We start from the raw sequence: 21,521 nt of genomic DNA, 5'->3' as shown, positions 1-21,521 counted from the left end.
CTGTATCCATTTTGTTTGATGTATGTAAACTGAGGCCAGAGGGATTTAGTTTGAATACAGCACTCTTACTGTATCCATTTTGTTAGATGTATGCAAATTGAGGCCAGAGAGATTTAGTTTTTGAATACAGCACTCTTACTGTATCCATTTTGTTAGATGTATGCACATTGAGGCCAGAGGGATTTAGTTTGAATACAGCACTCTTACTGTATCCATATAGTATGATATATTCACATTGAGGCCAGAGGGATTTAGTTTGAATACAGCACTCTTACTGTATCCATATAGTATGATATATTCACATTATATAAAGTGAGCTGCATTGTCACAAGCCATGGGTAACAGTCCACTGTATTCCTTAATCATCCATGGCTGCCTGTGCTAAGATTTCCTCATCATCAGCAACAAAATGTAATAATTACCTACACATCAATGAACATGCCTTTTTTATCAATCGATAACTGACCAACTTTGCAAGAGAAACTCTGATTGAAACATTCATACCACATCAAAAATCATTTTAGGTTGCAGTAGTGAGACAATTTTACTAAAGCTTGCAATGATTGGTTAAGCAGGTTTATGCATGTTCATGAGAAATTAGGAAATCTCAGCCCTTACAGCCATTTATAATGATGGAACATATCACATTTTCACCTGTGGCTAGCAACAATGGGCCAACAGTGAGTTGAGATAAAGGGGCCAACAGTAAAAATGAGGTAAATGGCCAGCAGTGAGTTTGATGTAAATGGGCCAGCAGTGAGTTTGAGATAAATGGGCCAGCAGTGAGTTTGATATAAATGGGCCAGCAGTGAGTTTGAGATAAATGGGCCAGCAGTGAGTTAAAGGTAAATGGACCAGCAGTGAGTTTGATATAAATGGGCCAGCAGTGAGTTTGAGATAAATGGGCCAGCAGTGAGTTAAAGGTAAATGGACCAGCAGTGAGTTTGAGGTAATGGACCAGTAGAATGAAGAGTTTGTTTGTTTGGTGTGCACACCAAAGCATGAGAGGTTGTATTGTGCCAAGACAACTTGAGTAAAGTGCACTGCCTAGAAACAGACCTCAATATAGCAGTCTGGAATGGTTTGGGCAGGATTCATACCTGTACCCTTCAGGTTTTTAGTCTAGCTTGCTAATCATTAAGTCACTATGGCTTCATCAGAAAGAAAGGAATCTGATCTGTTGGTATATGATGAATACTTGTCTGTCTTGTCACTGCGATTTCCATACACTGCCTGCTAATTACCAAACAACATTTAGTTTATTTTAGAAAGAAAAAAAAATCGATTTAGACTTGATTTAGACAGATTTCTTTACCCATGTTTTACAGCATACTTATATAGTTTAGTGCCATAACCTTGCAGTGTGCTTGTACAGTATAGTGTTATAACATGTATAGAGCAGCTGTACAGGACTCACGGTACTAATTCCACTCCAATGGTAAACATATGGAAACACTATCATATTCAAAATTCAATAACTTAAAATTTATGGGTGCTGATAATGACACCTATAATTTTTCGTGCACATCTAACCTTGGTGCAAGCTTATGTGTGGAGAACACCATATGACCCGCGGCAATTTGTTTACATACATGTGCATGAAACACGTGTTATTGATTCTGCACCAAATGAATCAGGTGCTACTTTCAGTATTGAGTACTCCTGAGTCAAGCCTGTAAAAATGCTAAAATTGCATCAGTAGAAATTTGTCAATATTTTTGTTACATTACATATAGGATAAGCTCTCAAAAGATATTTTTCCTAAAATTTTAATTTTCATTATTAACCAATTATGGACCACCAAACCTGTAAATACTCTATTATTTCTTCACCCATTTCTAGACTGGTTCACAGTTCTTCCGTATAATTAGTACCGTGTGTCCTACAGTATAGTGTCATAAGTTATATTGTGCACTTGTACAGTATAGTGTTATAACATGTATAGAGCAGCTGTACAGTATAGTGTCATAAGTTATATTGTTCACTTGTACAGTATAGTGTTATAACATGTATAGAGCAGCTGTACAGTATAGTGTCATAAGTTATATTGTGCACTTGTACAGTATAAGTGTGCAAAGACTGTTGATCATTACTCAAAGTAGCATAATCTCAAATAAAAATATTCTCCTAGATGAGGATTTATTTAATGCAGTTTAAACAGGTGTTCTGTCCTGAAAGATAATTAACTTAAGGTATTTTAAACAGGTGTGCTTTCTAAAAAAAGGATTTACATAATGTATCTTAAACAGGTGTGAGGCCCAGAATAAGGCTATATAATAATCTGTAATTATAGTATTATCTTGTAATCCAGAATTATAATGCTATCTACTAATCTATAATTGTATTGTAATACAGTAATCCATAATTATAATTCTATACAGTAATCCATAGTTATAATTCTATCCAATAATCCATAATTGTATTGTTATACAGTAATCCATGATTATAATTCTATACAGTAATCCATAATTATAATTCTATACAGTAATCTATAATTATAATTCAATATTATAATTATAAATAGTAATCTATACTTTTAATATTATCTAGTTATAGTAATGTATAATTATAATACTGTCTAGTTATATTAATGTATAGTTATAATACTGTTTAGTTATAGTAATGTATAATCATAATACTGTCTAGTTATATTAATGTATAATTATAATACTGTTTAGTTATATTAATGTATAATTATAATACTGTCTAGTTATAGTAATGTATAATTATAATACTGTTTAGTTATAGTAATGTATAATTATAATACTATCTAGTTATATTAATGTATAATTATAATACTGTTTAGTTATATTAATGTATAATTATAATACTGCCTAGTTATATTAATGTATAATTATAATACTGTTTAGTTATAGTAATGTATAATTATAATACTGTCTAGTTTTATTAATGTATAATTATAATACTGTCTAGTTATATTAATGTATAATTATAATACTGTTTAGTTATATTAATGTATAATTATAATACTGTTTAGTTATATTAATGTATAATTATAATACTGGCTAGTTATAGTAATGTATAATTATAATACTGTTTAGTTATAATAATGTATAATTATAATACTGTCTAGTTATAGTAATGTATAATTATAATACTGTTTAGTTATAGTAATGTATAATTATAATGCAATATAGTAATATGGTGCATTGAGTCATAAGTGGAATTCATACCTTAAACTGAAATCTGTTTACATTTTGCAAAGCAAAAAGATGAAACTAAGATAAAGATAAAGATAACAAAAATCATTGAGAAAATCGATGACTACATTATCATGGCAAGAACTCATGTAACATGTTGACTTTTTAGTATGTGTGTTAGTTTTAGTGTTTTTTCAGTAAAGTTTGAACATGTTACTCATAGGCGAGTTGAAATTAGTGAAAAGTGGAAATCTTGTAATATTTGAAAGCAATATTTTATTGTAGAAGTGCAATTGTCATTCACTGACAAATCTAAAGTGTATTAACTGAATCGTACCAATTTTTTTAAAAATTAACTTTTCTTTCAGGCTTTCCTGACTCACTTAAATTCTTCATTAAAAAGAAAATTGTCACTGACATGGATTGCACCATCAACAACAGATGGAAATGTTGTATTTGTGTAAGTTAACACAGCATACCAACACTATCAACAACTCATCATTTAAATCTAGAATAATTATCAAATATTTAACTGTTTGTTTTGTGTATCTAGTAACCATTACTAAATGGATGATGCAGTTCTGATTCCTGGCTAAATGTAAACTGATAATCATATAGCTTTTAATATATCTAGTTCATTAAGTCTAGGATTGTACGCTTGCATCGTGGCTAAATGTAAATTGATAATCATATAGCTTTTAATATCTCTAGTTCATTAAGTCTAGGATTGTACAGTCCTGCTTGCATCGTGGCTAAATGTAAACTGATAATCATATAGCTTTTAATATATCTAGTTCATTAAGTCTAGGATTGTACAGTCCTGCTTGCATCATGGCTAAATGTAAACTGATAATCATACAGCTTTTAATATATCTAGTTCATTAAGTCTAGGATTGTACAGTCCTGCTTGCATCGTGGCTAAATGTAAATTGATAATCATATAGCTTTTAATATATCTAGTTCATTAAGTCTAGGATTGTACAGTCCTGCTTGCATCATGGCTAAATGTAAACTGATAATCATACAGCTTTTAATATATCTAGTTCATTAAGTCTAGGATTGTACGCTTGCATCGTGGCTAAATGTAAATTGATAATCATATAGCTTTTAATATATCTGGTTCATTAAGTCTAGGATTGTACAGTCCTGCTTGCATCATGGCTAAATGTAAACTGATAATCATATAGCTTCTAATATATCTAGTTCATTAAGTCTAGGATTGTACAGTCCTGCTTGCATCGTGGCTAAATGTAAATTGATAATCATATAGCTTTTAATATATCTAGTTCATTAAGTCTAGGATTGTACAGTCCTGCTTGCATCGTGGCTAAATGTAAACTGTAGTCATATAGCTTCTAATATATCTAGTTCATTAAGTCTAGGATTGTACAGTCCTGCTTGCATCATGGCTAAATGTAAACTGTAGTCATATAGCTTCTAATATATCTAGTTCATTAAGTCTAGGATTATACAGTCCTGCTTGCATCGTGGCTAAATGTAAATTGATAGTCATATAGCTCATAATATATCTAGTTCATTAAGTCTAGGATTGTACAGTCCTGCTTACATTGTGGCTAAATGTAAACTGTTAGTCATATAGCTTTATAAGATTTAGACTGTACAGTTGTGCTTGCATGGCTAAATGTAAACTGATAGTCATATAGCCTTGTAAGTTTGAGACTGTACAGTTGTGCTTGCACGGCTAAATGTAAACTTAAAGTCATATAGACTTGTAAGTTTTAGACTGTACAGTTGTGCTTGCATGGCTAAATGTAAAGTGTTAGTTGTATAATGTGTATCATCATGTAGCTTGCTTGCATGGCTGTATTTAAATTTTATTTATATTATTGCCCCATTTACCTCTTTAATTAGGACTTTTTTGGCTGCATGGTGTCTCCATTTGGGACAAAAATGCTGTTTACTCTGATGCTTTAGCTATTGAGCTGGACAAGTGTCCAACAATTTTTTCTTTAGTTTTATCTATTAGAAAATAGACAAACTATGATACATTGTAATAATCTTTTAAATTTCCAAGGGTTCCTGAAACCTTTTTTCCCATATTTATCTGATTGCATGTCATCCTGTCTATTCTTCTGTTTCTCTGTCCAGCATGACTTTTTTGCAAATAATTTGCAAAAAAGTCTTTCTTTTTTAAACATAGTAGCTTCTATATCCTATTTTTTATCTGAAGGTATTGAAAAAATGAATTCAAGATGGCTTCTCAGATTGCTTTAAATTGTATCCCTCCTCATGAACTTACATTTAGGATATTTTCAAAGATCTCTTAAATTGCATCCCTCCTCATGAACTTACATTTAGGATATTTTCAAAGATCTCTTAAATTGCATCCCTCATGAACTTACATTTAGGATATTTTCAAAGATATCTTAAATTGTATCCCTCCTCATGAACTTACATTTAGGATATTTTCAAAGATCTCTTAAATTGTATCCCTCCTCATGAACTTACATTTAGGATATTTTCAAAGATCTCTTTCATGATGTATTTATCATTATGAAGCATGAAATTACCCGCATGACAAATATCCTAGTGGGTGAAAAAGTGACAGACTTTTTCTTTTCAGAGCTACATTTGTACAGAATATGTCAACATATTGGGTGAAAGTTGAGGGACCATCTGTCATCCCTCAAGTACGACCACCACCACCACCACGACGACCGCCAGCAGCAGCAGTAACAATGGCCACAACTTCATCTGCCCCATTTAAACCAACAAACAGCACAAATATTAATATACTCCCGCTAACTACAGCAATTACTTCAGCACACACCCAGTTGCTAGATACTACAACTGTTTATACAACCAAATCAACAACTCCAACAGCCCCTATACCCACACAGTTGCTAGATACTACAACTATTTATGCAACCAAATCAACAAATCTAACAACCACTACACCCACCCAGTTGGCAGATACTACAACTATTTATGCAACCAAATCAACAAATCTAACAACCACTACACCCACCCAGTTGGCAGATACTACAACTATTTATACAACCAAATCAACAACTCCAACAGCCCCTATACCCACACAGTTGCTAGATACTACAACTATTTATACAACCAAATCAACAAATCTAACAACCACTACACCCACCCAGTTGGCAGATACTACAACTATTTATACAACCAAATCAACAACTCCAACAGCCCCTATACCCACACAGTTGGTAGATACCACAGCTGTTCCTACTTCCAAACCAACCACTACATATGAGTCGCTAGCCACTGGGATACATCTGACAACCACCACAACAGGTACCAAGGATACTACAGACCAGCCTGTAAGTTATTATTGCATTGTTGTCCTCACATTGGTCTGACACAGACTACTGCCCCAAGTACCAAGAATATTACAAACCACCCTGAAAGTTAACATACCAGTACTGTATATACTTGCTTTTATAACTCAATGTTTTTTTTTTATACAGAAAATCTTATTCATGCAGAGTAGAGGTTGTGTTATGTTACATACCAAAAAATTTCATAAATACAGAGGTAATCTTTGAAACTCTAGCTGTTTGCAGTACACAAAAATACCATCCAATCAAACGTTGTATATGTTTTTATGATATTATTCACATTCAGAAATGGTTTGCAATATGTTTGTCCATTTTATGATGGTATTCATTATGCCATATTTGTATCTACAGCTATTTGGATTTTAATAATTTGAAAATATTATGGATAAGTTGAATACTACCCAGTGAAAGTGAAGTGTCCATCAGTATTGTTTACCACAGGTGTTTACTAGGTGGGATATTCCTTCAATTTTTGTGCAAGATATAACAACCAGAATTTGTATTAATATTTGTATTTTGCTGTATAAACACTGTGTTTGATGCAATACAAGTTTTGAATGTTTCTTCTATGTAAGATTTAATTCTCAATTGATATTTCCCAAGTTTTCTGCCAGTGCACTTGGCCCAATAAGACCTTGGTTTGTAAAGGCAACACTCTCAAGTTATCAGTCCTTTTGATCAAGCCATGAATTTAATACATGTATGGACATAGAGTTATATAACTTTCTGAGGTTGTTTTATGTTAATCTCTTACCTTGTAAAGGCAGCACCCTCTTTGTTTTCCCACAGGACAACCCTTTGATCAAGCCACAAATTTTGATACTTGCTCAGTGCCAAGTAACAGAGGGTAGTTATTTGAATTCCCAGTGATCTTTGGCACACAGCTGAGGAGTGTTCATTTGCAGCCTTTAATTGATTTCACAGATTGTCTGTATGATCAGAGTGTTACTTACAGAACCCAGGCTCAGTCTCTACATAATGACCCACACATGCTAGTGAAGCCAAGGAAATGAAGTTGGATGATATTTGCAATCACTAAATAATGATGACAATTTACAATGACTAGATAACGATGGAGTATTCCAAACTTTTATCAGACAATGAGTATGAATTTTGGGATATTTGTACCAGAAGACATTAGATGGTTACATTATAGGATATTATGAATCACTATTATGTGAACGTAAGATATGTGAATCGGATCATTCTAAAGTATTTTTATACTGGTATGACTTTTAATTGAATTAAAGGATTTATCATATAAATGGAATTTAAATGTCAAGCATTATGGATTTTAATGGATTTAGTTAGGACAAATTGTAAGTTAATTTATTTGTGATGTAGTCCAGTCAATAATGTAATTGTGTTTTACACAGGTATATCTTTACTTTTCCTATGTATGTATGTATGTATGTATGTATGTATGTTGTTGTTTTAAGGTTTAATGCCATTTTTCAGCACACGATAGGCTATACATGGCGGCCAGTATTAATGGTGGAGGAAGAACCCGGGAAAACCCCGGAAAGAACCACCGACCCACAAGAAGCTACTGGCAAGCTTTCTCACATACCCACATTAGCCGAATCCAAGACTTGAACCCACGCAGACAGAGGTGAGATGGCATTGATCTGTAATGGAGAGCGCTTTAGACCACTTGGCCACTCGGGGCCCCATGCATGTATGTATGTATGTACGTATGTATGTATGTATGTATGTATGTATGTATGTAATCCATCCATCCATCCATCCATCCATTTTGGCTTGTTTGTTTTTCCAAAGTGCAACTCTGACTCACTGACAACAATTCACCCCTTCAGACAGATCTAACTTGCAAAATCCATCCCAACTTGTAGGAGTGTATAAGAGAAATTGGCTTACTGTAGCAATAAAATGGGTGTGTGTGTTTGACTTATAATTGAGTAAATATGGTAGCACTTTTGGCGTCACATTGGTCTGACACACACCACTGCATCAACAAGTACATGGGATTGTACCAACCAGCCTGTAAAATAGCATAGCACTTTTGTCGTCACATTGGTCTGACATGGAACACTGTCCCAATAAGTACCAAGAATACCAGCCTGTAAGATAACATAGCACTTTTGTCATCACATTGGTCTGACATGGAACACTGTCCCAATAAGTTCCAAGAATACCAGCCTGTAAGATAACATAGCACTTTTGTCGTCACATTAGTCTGACATGGAACACTGTCCCAATAAGTACCAAGGATACCAGCCTGTAAGATAACATAGCACTTTTGTCGTCACATTGGTCTGACATGAACACTGTCCCAATAAGTTCCAAGAATACCAGCCTGTAAGATAACATAGCACTTTTGTTGTCACATTAGTCTGACATGGAACACTGTCCCAATAAGTGCCAAGAATGCCAACATGTAGGAAATGAAAATTCTTTGCAAAAAAAACTATATATACTAGCTCAAGAACTTAAAATGAAATGAAATTCAGTCCTGTGTCATTCACTGTAGGTTAAAATTTTGATGTGCATTATAAAACAACTCAGTTGTACTTTGTTTTATTCAAATAATCAACTGAATTTTATTGCTCCAAAGAAAACAACAAAAGTTAACAAAGTTTTTCCACCCAAAAGTCAACATTTTTTTCCTAACTACTGTATGTTTGTCTGTCTGTCCATTTACCATTCACCTTTATATAATCTTTTGTAATAGTCATCAAACTTGGTAATGTATTTGCCATTGTATCCCTCCAGGGACCTCAGAGAGGGACGGAAAGCAGGGGCCTCAGAGAGGGTTAGAAAGTACCCTTAGAGAGTGTTCAAAAGCCAAATTTGAATTTCAGTTACAAAGACAACAGAAACTTGATATGTAATCTTGAGGGAAAGGAACATGGTATTTCTAAAGGTTTTGAAGTATGTCAGTCACTATGATTATTCATCCAAAGCTTCAGTGAATAGCAGAGTGAGGGTCAAAATTGAATCTTTAAAAATCTCAGATGAAAGATTTTCACATTCCCATCTTGCATAATTGTAGATTTTACCCATTAAATAAAAATGCAAACAGGTAATAAAATATTTTATAATGGCAAGTAATTGAACTTGAATTTAATCAAAACTCAAAATGCAAAAATTATGATAAACAACTTTGTAACAGTAAGTGTTTCTAATAGAACTTAAATTTATTTATGGTTGACAGTTATTATTTCTTGGTTACAGGGAATTTGTGCCACATGCCTTGACCATGGCTGTGGCACTACCAAAGGCTGTTTCCATGACTGCAAAAATGGAGACACCTGGACTTTCCTGGTAACATGGAAGGATAATGGTGGTGATAGTGTGGACTTTGAGATGAAGGCAAAGATACCAGCAGCTGACAATTACTGGGTCTCACTCGGATTGTCTGATGACAAGAAAATGGTATGTAATTTAAGAGCTGAATCCATTGTTCTCTGAGTAAAAAATATTTGAAAAAAGTTCAGTAAAAATTAACAAAAATTTTTTTTCAAATCTCTTATGAAACATGCTTTTAAGGCACAGTATAATTTATAGGTATATGTCCTTTATATGCATGGACAAGTCTCAGTACAATTTATTTTATCAGGTGTCCTTTATATGCATGGACAAGTCTCAGTACAATTTATTTTATCAGGTGTCCTTTATATGCATGGACAAGTCTTAGTACAATTTATTTTATCAGGTGTCCTTTATATGCATGGATAAGTCTCAGTACAATTTATTTTATCAGGTGTCCTTTATATGGACAAGTATCAGTACAATTTATAGACATATGTCCTTTATAAATCTTAGTACAATTTATAATGGGTTCTTTATTGGATAAGTTTAAGAATACTTTACATGCATATGTCCTTTATTTGGACAAGTATCAGTACAATTTATTGGCTAGTATCTTTTATATAGAATACTGTCAGTATCATTTATTGGCAGATTCTTGTTACATGAAAAAGTCGTGGTTCAATTTATGGGCATAGAATCTGAGTATGATTGATAGACATGTGCCCTTTACATGGACGAGTCTCAGTACAATTTATAGGTTCATGTCTGTTATATGGAACAGTCTCAGTATAACTTATTGGCCAGTGTCGTTTACATGTAGAAATCTTCAAACAGTTTATAAGCAGGCATCCTTTATATGGAGGAATCCCAGTACAATTTATTGGCAGGTGTCCGTTACATCGAGGAGTCTCATTATGATTTATTGGCAGGTGTCTTTTACATCAAGGAGTCTTATGAATTATTGGCAGGTGTCCTTTACATCAAGGAGTCTCATTATGATTTATTGGCTGGTGTCCTTTACATCAAGGAGTCTTATGAATTATTGGCAGGTGTCCTTTTTAGGGAGGAGTCTCATTATGAATTATTGGTAGGTGTCCTTTACATCAAGGAGTCTTATGAATTATCGGCAGGTGTCTTTTACATCAAGGAGTCTTATGAATTATTGGCAGGTGTCCTTTATATCAAGGAGTCTTATGAATTATTGGCAGGTGTCCTTTACATCAAGGAGTCTCATTATGATTTATTGGCTGATGTCCTTTACATCAAGGATTCTTATGAATTATTGGCAGGTGTCTTTTACATCAAGGAGTCTTATTAATTATTGGCAGGTGTCTTTTACATCAAAGAGTCATATTATGAATTATTGGCAGGTGTCCTTTACATCAAGGAGTCTTATGAATTATTGGCAGGTGTCTTTTACATCAAGGAGTCTTATTAATTATTGGCAGGTGTCCTTTACTTTGAAGAGTCTCATTATGATTTATGGGCATGAGATCTCAGTTTGATTTACACACACATCCTTTACATGGTTGAGTCTCAGAATGATTTGAAGCCAGGTGTTTTGATTTGGAGATGTCTTCAGAATGTGTTCTTAAGTTGTGTATAAGAATTCCCTTTCAATACCAATTGTTGTTTTCAGTGAAAATTTACTGGTGTTAAGACATCAACAATAGTCATAATTCAATTCAGAACTGTTGATAAGGTGAAGAAGTAAACGTGTATTAATAAAGATTTTCTATTGGTAAGTGCAGTTCAAAATTTTGATACATTGGAGTATGTCCTTTATATACAGTGAGAAGGGACAAAAGAAGTGTATTTTAATTTGAGAAGATTTAAATGATACTCATTATAGGCAGGTTTCCTTTATATGGAGGTGTCTATTCATGCAGATTTTAATGTATATTAAAATGTTACATCCATATTTGGCATGAGTGTCTTCTATAAAAGACAACATACTGTTCAGAAGTAGCCCTCTAGGATAGCCACTCCTCTAACACGGCCAGCGGCTGGCATATTAGTACAAAAATACAAGTTTACTCATTTCGAGTGGCCACATAATGGTCCTTACATATACAAATCTCATGCATATTTGTTGACTTTTAAATTCTACACATTGACATTTGTTCCAACATATCTATAAACTAAATTTAATCCATACAGAGGTAAGAAATCCAGTTATTCTTGATTGTGTCTTCCTTATCTGTTGGGTTTTGTCACTTTGATGGATTTTATTACCATTGACATGGATATTATTACTATTGAGATGGATATTATTATTAATATTGAGATGGATATTATTATTAATACTGAGATGGATATTATTATTAATATTGAGATGGATATTATTACTGTTGAGATGGATATTATTACTATTAAGATGGATATTATTACAATTGAGATGGATATTACTATTAATATTGAAATGGATATTATTATTATTGAGATGGATATTATTACCATTGAGATGGATATTATTACAATTGAGATGGATATTATTATTAATGTTGAGATGGATATTATTACTATTGAGATGGATATCATTACTACTGAGATGGATATTATTACTAATGAGATGGATATTATTATTAATATTGAGATGGATATTATTATTACTATTGAGATGGATATTATTACTATTGAGATGGATATTATTATTAATATTGAGATGGATATTATTACTGTTGAGATGGATATTATTATTAATATTGAAATGGATATTATTATTATTGAGATGGATATTATTACCATTGAGATGGATATTATTACTATTGAGATGGATATTATTACCACTGAGATGGATATTATTACTATTGAAATGGATATTATTATTAATATTGAGATGGATATTATTATTATTGAGATGGATATTATTACTATTGAGATGGATATTATTACCATTGAGATGGATGTTATTACTATTGAGATGGATATTATTACCATTGAGATGGATATTATTACTACTGAGATGGAATTATTACCATTGAGAGTTATAGAGATGACAAAAGCTAACATGAGAAGGATTTTTCAGCTCAAGTCACCATGACATCAGTGTGACATCAAGTCACTGTGACATCTGTGTGACATCAAGTCACCGTGACATCTGTGTGACATCAATTCAGTGTGACATCAGCTTCACCAAAAAGAAAAACTGGCACATTAGCCTTTTTTGGCTTCTCTCTTACAGATGATGAAATGTACTTAGAAGGGTACTGGAGTAAAACCAGCTGGTCACTTCCTTTCCTTAGTAGTACTGACTGTCCATGCATGTAGAGTTTAATTGTGCATAAGAATGTGTAATATGGACTGAAGATGTGGGCTTTGTATAAGTGTGTGTACAATACAATGTCTAATCCTGACTGTCCATGTAGGCAGTGAATGTGTGTGTATATGTATGTGTAATATGGACTGTCTCTGCATGTATTGTATATGTGTGTATGTGTAATACTGACTGTCAATGTGGGCAGTGTACAAGTGTGTTTACATCAATGTGTAATATTGACTGTCCTTGTTGGCAATGTAATAATGTGTATATATGTATGTTTAATACTGATGTTGGCAGCATATAAGTGTGGACACTTACTGTCCATGCCTGGATTGTGTAAGTGTGTGTACCATATTCTCAGACAGTGCTGGTGGATTTTGGGTGTTTAGAGGTCTCAAGGCAGTTCATGTTGCCCAATTGAAAATAAGTTATCTTATCAACTGAACTTTTTATAAAATTATTGGAAATTCAGATTTGATAAGATTTGAGGAATAACATAATTTTCTATGAAGCATTTTATATGCTTATGGATCAAAAATAGTTGGTAGATTATTCTCTGTGTGTATATGTGTAATACTGAATGTCCATGTTGGCAATATGCAGTTGTGTGCACATGTATGTGTAATACTGAGTGTCCATGTTGTTATTGTGCAGTTGTGTGCACATGTATGTGTAATACTGAGTGTCCATGTTGGCAGTGTGCAGTTGTGTGTACATGTATGTGTAATACTGACTGTCATTGTTGGCAGTGTGCAGTTGTGTGTACATGTATGTGTAATACTGACTGTCCATGTTGGCAGTGTGCAGTTGTGTGCACATGTATGTGTAATAATGAGTGTCCATGTTGGCAGTATGCAGTTGTGAGTACATGTATGTGTAATAATGAGTGTCCATGTTAGCAGTGTGCAGTTGTGTGTACATGTATGTGTAATACTAAGTGTCCATGTTGGCAGTGTGCAGTTGTGTGTACATGTATGTGTAATAATGAGTGTCCATGTTGGCAGTGTGCAGTTGTGAGTACATGTATGTGTAATAATGAGTGTCCATGTTGGCAGTGTGCAGTTGTGTGTACATGTATGTGTAATAATGAGTGTCCATGTTGGCAGTGTGCAGTTGTGAGTACATGTATGTGTAATACTGAGTGTCCATGTTGGCAGTGTGCAGTTGTGTGTACATGTATATGTAATACTGAGTGTCCATGTTGGCAGTGTGCATTTGTGTGTACATGTGTAATAATGAATGTCCATGTTGACAGTACCATTGTATGTGCATGTATGTGTAATATCACAAGCCTCATTCTGACATGTAGAGACTATAATCTCTTTGATATGATTAGATGTTTAGTATGGTCATATAATTTGTAATCCACATCCTTAATTTCAAATCCTCAATACCCTGTAAACTTTTACCTTTTATCTGGGAGAAATCTTCTTTGGGTATGGTTTGTCTCCCTTGGGATTTTGAAATGGTTTTTGCCTTTGCCATACTTGCTTCTAGTTTTGTTTGGCACTGTGTTGTCAGGATGGTGCTGATGTGCCATCAAACAACATATACATATAATATCCTCAATAAAAGTTTATGTCAATGAAATGTTAGATTTGAATACCTGGTAGATCAGAGGATGAGCAAATTCTAAATAAAATACATCATGGCTACAAGAACACAGTTAAACCGGTCTACAATGGACATTCAAGAGACTTTTTAAAAAAATTGTTTTTATCAACATGTTAAGTATACAAAGAAAATTAAGAAACTTAGTTGTTAATGACATCCTTTATAAGCAGGTACCCTTTACATGAGGTCCAGACAATTCATTTAACCCCTTCCATTGCAATGTGTAACAAAAGTGAAATAACTAACCCTTGAACTGTTCGCACTGGCTTCTTTTTTATGTCTTTGATTCTACAGAAATCAAAACACTTGAATTTTAACATCTGGAATTGAAATAGTGAAAAAGGAGATAAGCTTGTAGTTTACTGAATCCGATGCAGATCAAGTTATTGAATTTGTAAATGATGTAGTTGGTTAATTAGCTGATAATAGTCTCTGTAGTGTGTAATTACTTGAAAGTCAAGTGTTTAGCACACAATATAACATTTAGAAATACAATACTTTATCAGAAGACATATGGATAAGTGTTGTGAGGTTGGGGTTTATCAGAATGGTTTTGTAAATTGGCATCCATCAGAGATAGTGATAATTAAAGCATGAAATAGTTCATACATGCCAAGAAATTGAATCTTCAAATGATATGAGAATATTTGAGCAGTGGTAAACTGTGTGTAAATAGTGGTGGCATGCATTTATTTGGAATTATATGATTACTCTGACTATTTGCAGGACACTTAACTGTCTGATGTCAAAATGGGTCAGGAATTAATGACAACATTGTCAGTAGTGTGAAGTACAGGCAGCATTTATGCATACTTGCTCATCTGTGTGTGAATGCATGTACATGTGTGTATGCATGTGTATGTGTGTGAGTGTGTGTATATGCAATATTGATATAATATGCTGTATTATTAAGAGAGGTGTTAGAATTGGGGGGGGGGTACAGATGCATGTTTAAGAGAATCATTTGAATTGAGGGAGGGTAGAGATGCAGGTTTAGGTTGGAAATGGGGAGGTAGAGATGCAGGTTTAACAGTTGGGTTGGAATTGGGGGGTGGTTGGGGTAAAGATGTATGTTTTGGAGAAGGGTTGGAATTGTGTGTCGGTGGAGTAAAGATGTATGTTTTGGAGAGGGGTTGGAATTGATACAATGGGAGTGCAGGGCTGCATGATTAGGACAAGAATTTGATACAGGGGGAGTGCAGGGCAGCATGATTAGGACAAGAATTTGATACAGGGGGGTGGAGGGCAGCATGATTAGGACAAGAATTTGATATGGGAGGAGTGCAGGGCAGCATGATTAGGACAAGAATTTGATACAGGGGGAGTGCAGGGCAGCATGATTAGGACAAGAATTTGATACAGGGTGGAGGGCAGCATGATTACGACAAGAATTTGATACAGGGGGAGTGGGAAGTGCAGGGCAGAATGATTACAACAAGAATTTGATACGGGGGAGTGAAGGGCAGCATGATTAGGACAAGAATTTGATACAGGGGGAGTGCAGGGCAGCATGATTAGGACAAGAATTTGATACAGCGAGGTGGAGGGCAGCATGATTAGGACAAGAATTTGATACAGGGGGGAGTGCAGGGCAGCATGATTAGGACAAGAATTTGATACAGGGTGGAGGGCAGCATGATTACGACAAGAATTTGATACAGGGGGAGTGGGAATTGCAGGGCAGCATGATTATGACAAGAATTTGATACAGGGGGAGTGAAGGGCAGCATGGTTAGGACAATAATTTGATACAGGGGGAGTGCAGGGCAGCATGATTAGGACAATAATTTGATACGGGGGAGTGCAAGGCAGCATGGTTAGGACAAGAATTTGATACAGGGGGGTGGAGGGCAGCATGATTAGGACAAGAATTTGATACAGGGGGGTGGAGGGCAGCATGATTAGGACAATAATTTGATACAGGGGGAGTGCAGGGCAGCATGATTAGGACAAGCATTTGATACAGGGGGAGTGCAGGGCAGCACGATTAGGACAAGAATTTGATACAGAGGGGTGGAGGGCAGCATGATTAGGACAAGAATTTGATACAGGGGGAGTGGGAAGTGCATGGCAGCATGATTAGGACAAGAATTTGATACAGGGGGAGTGCAGGGCAGCATGATTAGGACAAGAATTTGATACAGCGGGGTGGAGGGCAGCATGATTAGGACAAGAATTTAATACAATGGGAGTGCAGGGCAGCATGACTAAGACAAGAATTTGATACGGGGGAGTGCATGGCAGCATGGTTAGGACAAGAATTTGATACGGGGGGAATGCAGGGTAGCATGATTAGGACAAGAATTTGATGCAGGGGGTGGAGGGCAGCATGATTAGGACAAGAATTTGATACAATGGGAGTGCAGGGCAGCATGATTAGGACAAGAATTTGATACAGGGGGAGTGCAGGGCAGCATGATTAGGACAAGAATTTGATACATGGGGAGTGGGAAGTGCAGGGCAGCATGATTAGGACAAGAATTTGATACAGGAGGGGTAGAGGGCAGCATGATTAGGACAAAAATTTGATACAGGGGGGTGGAGGGCAGCATGATTAGGACAAGAATTTGATACAGGGGGAGTGCAGGGCAGGATGATTAGGACAAGAATTTGATACGGGGGGTGGAGGGCAGCATGATTAGGACAACAATTTGATACAATGGGAGTGCAGGGCAGCATGATTAAGACAAGAATTTGATACGGGGGAGTGGAGGGCAGCATGATTAGGACAAGAATTTGATACAGGGGGAGTGCATGGTAGCATGGTTAGGACAAGAATTTGATACAGGGGGGTGGAGGGCAGCAGGATTATGACAAGAATTTTATACAGGGGGAGTGCAGGGCAGCATGATTAGGACAGGAATTTGATACAGGGGGAGTGGTGAGTGCAGGGCTGCATGATTAGGAGAAATGTTGGAATTGGGAGGGGGCAGTACTGTATTATGAGGATAAAATTTGGAACTGGTCAAGTAATTGCTTTATGGTTAGGTGTTGTGTATGGAAGGAAGGACAGCAAGATCAAGGAGTCAGATAATTGAATTAAAAATGAAACTGCAAGTTAAGGATATCGAGAACTCGGAATTAAGAATGCAGTAATAACATACTCAGTGATTGTTTTTGCACTCCACTTTTAGTGACTTTCAGTGAAGATTCCATATAGATATAAAACAGAATTCATTAGGTATATAATGGCATATACAAAGGCATAGTAGTGGCATATTCAAAAGCATAGTAATGGCATATCCAAAGGCATAGTAATGGCATATCCAAAGTTATAGTAATGGCATATCCAAAGTTATAGTAATGGCATATCCAAAGGCATAGTAATGGCATATCCAAAGTTATAGTAATGGCATATACAAAGGCATAGTAATGGCATATCCAAAGTTATAGTAATGGCATATACAAAGGCATATTACTGGCATATACAAAGGCATAGTAATGGCATATCCAAAGTTATAGTAATGGCATATACAAAGGCATAGTAATGGCATATACAAAGTTATAGTAATGGCATATACAAAGGCATAGTAATGGCATATACAAAGGTATATTAATGGCATATACAAAGGTATAGTAATGGCATATACAAAGGCATAGTAATGGCATATCCAAAGTTATAGTAATGGCATATGCAAAGGCATATTACTGACATATACAAAGGCATAGTAATGGCATATCCAAAGTTATAGTAATGGCATATACAAAGGCATATTACTGGCATATACAAAGGCATAGTAATGGCATATCCAAAGTTATAGTAATGGCATATACAAAGGCATAGTAATGGCAAATACAAAGGCATAGTAATGGCATATACAAAGGCATAGTAATGGCATATACAGAGGTATAGTAATGGCATATACAAAGGGATAGTAATGGCATATACAAAGGCATAGTAATGGCATATACAAAGGCATATTAATGGCATATCCAAAGTTATAGTAATGGCATATACAAAGGCATATTACTGGCATATACAAAGGCATAGTAATGGCAAATACAAAGGCATAGTAATGGCATATACAAAGGCATAGTAATGGCATATCCAGAGTTATAGTAATGGCATATACAAAGGCATAGTAATGGCATATACAAAGGCATAGTAATGGCATATCCAAAGTTATAGTAATGGCATATGCAAAGGGATAGTAATAGCATATACAAAGGCATAATAATGGCATATACAAAGGCATATGAAGATACTTCCTTAATGGCATAGCTTCTATATCAACACTTCAGGATACATTCTTTTATATTACTTTAAGCTAAAGTGCTTGAAAGTTTGATTTAAACTGACCTGCAGCAAGCAATAAAAAAAAAATAAAGGCAGAAATAAAAGAATAAAACTCAACAATGCAAAAGAAAGGAAACTGTGTTTAAATATTTCAAAGACGATTTTGATGCCAAGTTTTGAACACTAGCAAGTCCTGAAATGTTGATATTTAAATTCACTAAATTCCACTGGAAAAATGAAGTGTTGTAAGATTGTCCCATTTCTTCAAAGAACCCATATGAAATGGATTGCCTGTACAGGTGTGTGTATATCCACAAGACCTGAAAAATAAGTTGGAAAACATAACTTGGCAGTAGGAAGTGATTTGGAAAGCAGAACTTGGCAGTAGAAAGTGATATGTTGATTTGCAAAATGACCAAGGTCAGTATTGAATTACAAAATGGAAATTCTATCACTCAGGTGGATGTATTTATTAAAGCATCTGACTTCCACCTACCAAGGACCATAATCCGACTGACAGACCCTGCTTAGCAACCTCTGTTGCCACCCCAAGCCTAAAACTATGACTTTGAATAGAGGTTTAAAGCCTCATTTCAGGAGTGATCTGCACAAGGTTTAATTGAATTCCCACCTAGTTATAGGGAAAGGAAGAGTGGTCCCAAATGATACTTTATAGTAGGCACATGTTGTATGTACCACAATGGTATGTACGGTTATGTGCCACATGGTGTATACAACTGTGCAACATGGTGTGTAAATGCTGTTTGTGCCACAACATGTGTACAGTTATGTCACATAGTGTGTACATGCTGTATGTGCCACATGGTGTGTACATGCTGTATGTGCCACATTATGTATACCCAATATATTTTATACTGTTGGTCATATGCAACACTGTTCACATGCAGATTCTTTTTAAAAAAAAGAAATTAAAAATTTACTGTCACAGAACAACAAATTAGCAAAAACACTTATTTTCATTAATAATAAAATTTTCCTATTGTTTGTATCATAAAAATATATTTCATATTTCTGGATTGTGTTGATTTTGATGACTATACAAAATGGTAATAGATTTGTGTGTATATTTCAGGGGAATGACAGTGTGATGGATTGTATTGTTAACTCAGGAACTGTCACGGTACATTCCTCGTACAATTTACCAGAAATATCGAATCAGTTATTACAGTCTGTAAGTATTCCATAGAATGATTTCAAATTGTAAAGAAACTTTAAATGTCTTTTATTATCGATATATATATACCTACGTGATGAAATATACAAAAGTTAGTGGCCACCATGTGGTCTACTTATAATGAGTACATAACTCCCAAATTCTCTTGTTGATGTCATGTACCTTTGTAGCCATATCTAACACAATCGGTGTCATAACTTAAAAAAAGCCAATCAAACTTGTGCCCAGCCAATTTTGCTATTAAATAAAGTTGGATTCTTGGATAACATTTCTTATTTATGGACTATTTCTTATTTATGGACCAATTCTTATTTACGGACCATTTCCTTTTTGGAATTTTTCTTATTTACGGACCATTTCCTTTTTGGAATTTTTCTTATTTACGGACCATTTCCTTTTTGGAATTTTTCTTATTTATGGACCATTTCTTATTTATGGCAATTTGGCTAGTCTTGAGTTTGTTGTTTTAAGGCCTAGAAAACTGTTAATTCAGGAGAGTTTTGTTGCTTGTAACATTGTATATACCCCCACTTACCCACCCTCCAACAGAATCAATACACAAGTATTTATTTTTAACCAGTTTGAAATTACATATTTACCTTTTATATGTTTCCAAAAATGATTATTTTGTGTCTTTTTGTCAATAATATCAGTTACATTTAAGTATTGTATATCACCATGCCTAAGTGGTACATAGTTTTAAAATTTGATGTTACTGTCCCTTTCTTCTAACTGGGCATTTTCATACTAAAATAATGGAAGTAACTGGGCAAAATACAAGTTAAGAATTTAAGCTCTTGCCACTTTTTGGTAAGTGCATTTTTTGGTGATATTCAGCAAACCATTTGTAAACTCCATAAAGTATATTACCGGTAAGTAAAGTACATAAATTAAGCAAAATATACATACAGATTTCCAAAATATAAAAGAAAACATGCTTTGCATTACCATGAGACAAGCTGTTTATCATATAGCCTACTACTGTGACAATGCATGTGCTAATATAATACGCAGAGGAAAAGGACATGACTATTATATTTTCAAGCGGAAGCAGGATATTTCTTTTGCACCCAAACATGTTCACAAATATGGAACTATTTTTTCTGAAATTACCTTAACTTATAGAAAATCTTTTACACTGTCTAATCTAATGGATTGCTTTGTTAGCATTTTTTTGTAGGACATGTTAATGCAGGTATTTTGTGTATTATTATCCAGACTATCCCCAAAAAATGAAATGGTAATGTCCCTAATATGTTCTTGTTGATATGGTGAGGCTCATTATTTATGAACATCATACAGTAAAAATCTATAAGCTTGAACATGTGTGACCTGTATTGGTTTGGTGCTATATTGTTGATGCACTCAGCACAGCATAAAATAATGTTCCCTAAAAATATGGGACTGTACTAATTTTGAAAATGCAGGATATTGGTTTTACAAAGAAGATTCA

General features: G+C 34.6%; 1 protein-coding gene across 4 annotated transcripts in view; it reads left to right on the top strand.

The window, feature by feature from the left end:
• Positions 1-21,521, top strand: part of LOC149792440 (uncharacterized) — a 132,500-nt gene that overhangs the window by 35,350 nt on the left and 75,629 nt on the right. For all 4 annotated transcript variants that reach the window (XM_089971015.1, XM_089971013.1, XM_089971014.1 and 1 more), the window contains 4 exons: positions 3,530-3,621; positions 5,746-6,469; positions 9,683-9,883; positions 19,967-20,065. In XM_089971015.1, coding sequence (XP_089827141.1) covers positions 3,530-3,621; positions 5,746-6,469; positions 9,683-9,883; positions 19,967-20,065 — 1,116 coding nt within the window. The remainder of the gene's footprint in view (positions 1-3,529; positions 3,622-5,745; positions 6,470-9,682; positions 9,884-19,966; positions 20,066-21,521) is intronic.

Source organism: Sinohyriopsis cumingii, chromosome 9 (genome assembly GCF_028554795.1).
Source record: "Sinohyriopsis cumingii isolate HCF-2022 chromosome 9, ASM2855479v2, whole genome shotgun sequence".
NCBI lineage: Eukaryota > Metazoa > Mollusca > Bivalvia > Unionida > Unionidae > Sinohyriopsis > Sinohyriopsis cumingii.
The sequence above is the reverse complement of the archived record's forward strand: the minus strand, read 5'-3'. Positions and strand labels throughout refer to the sequence as shown.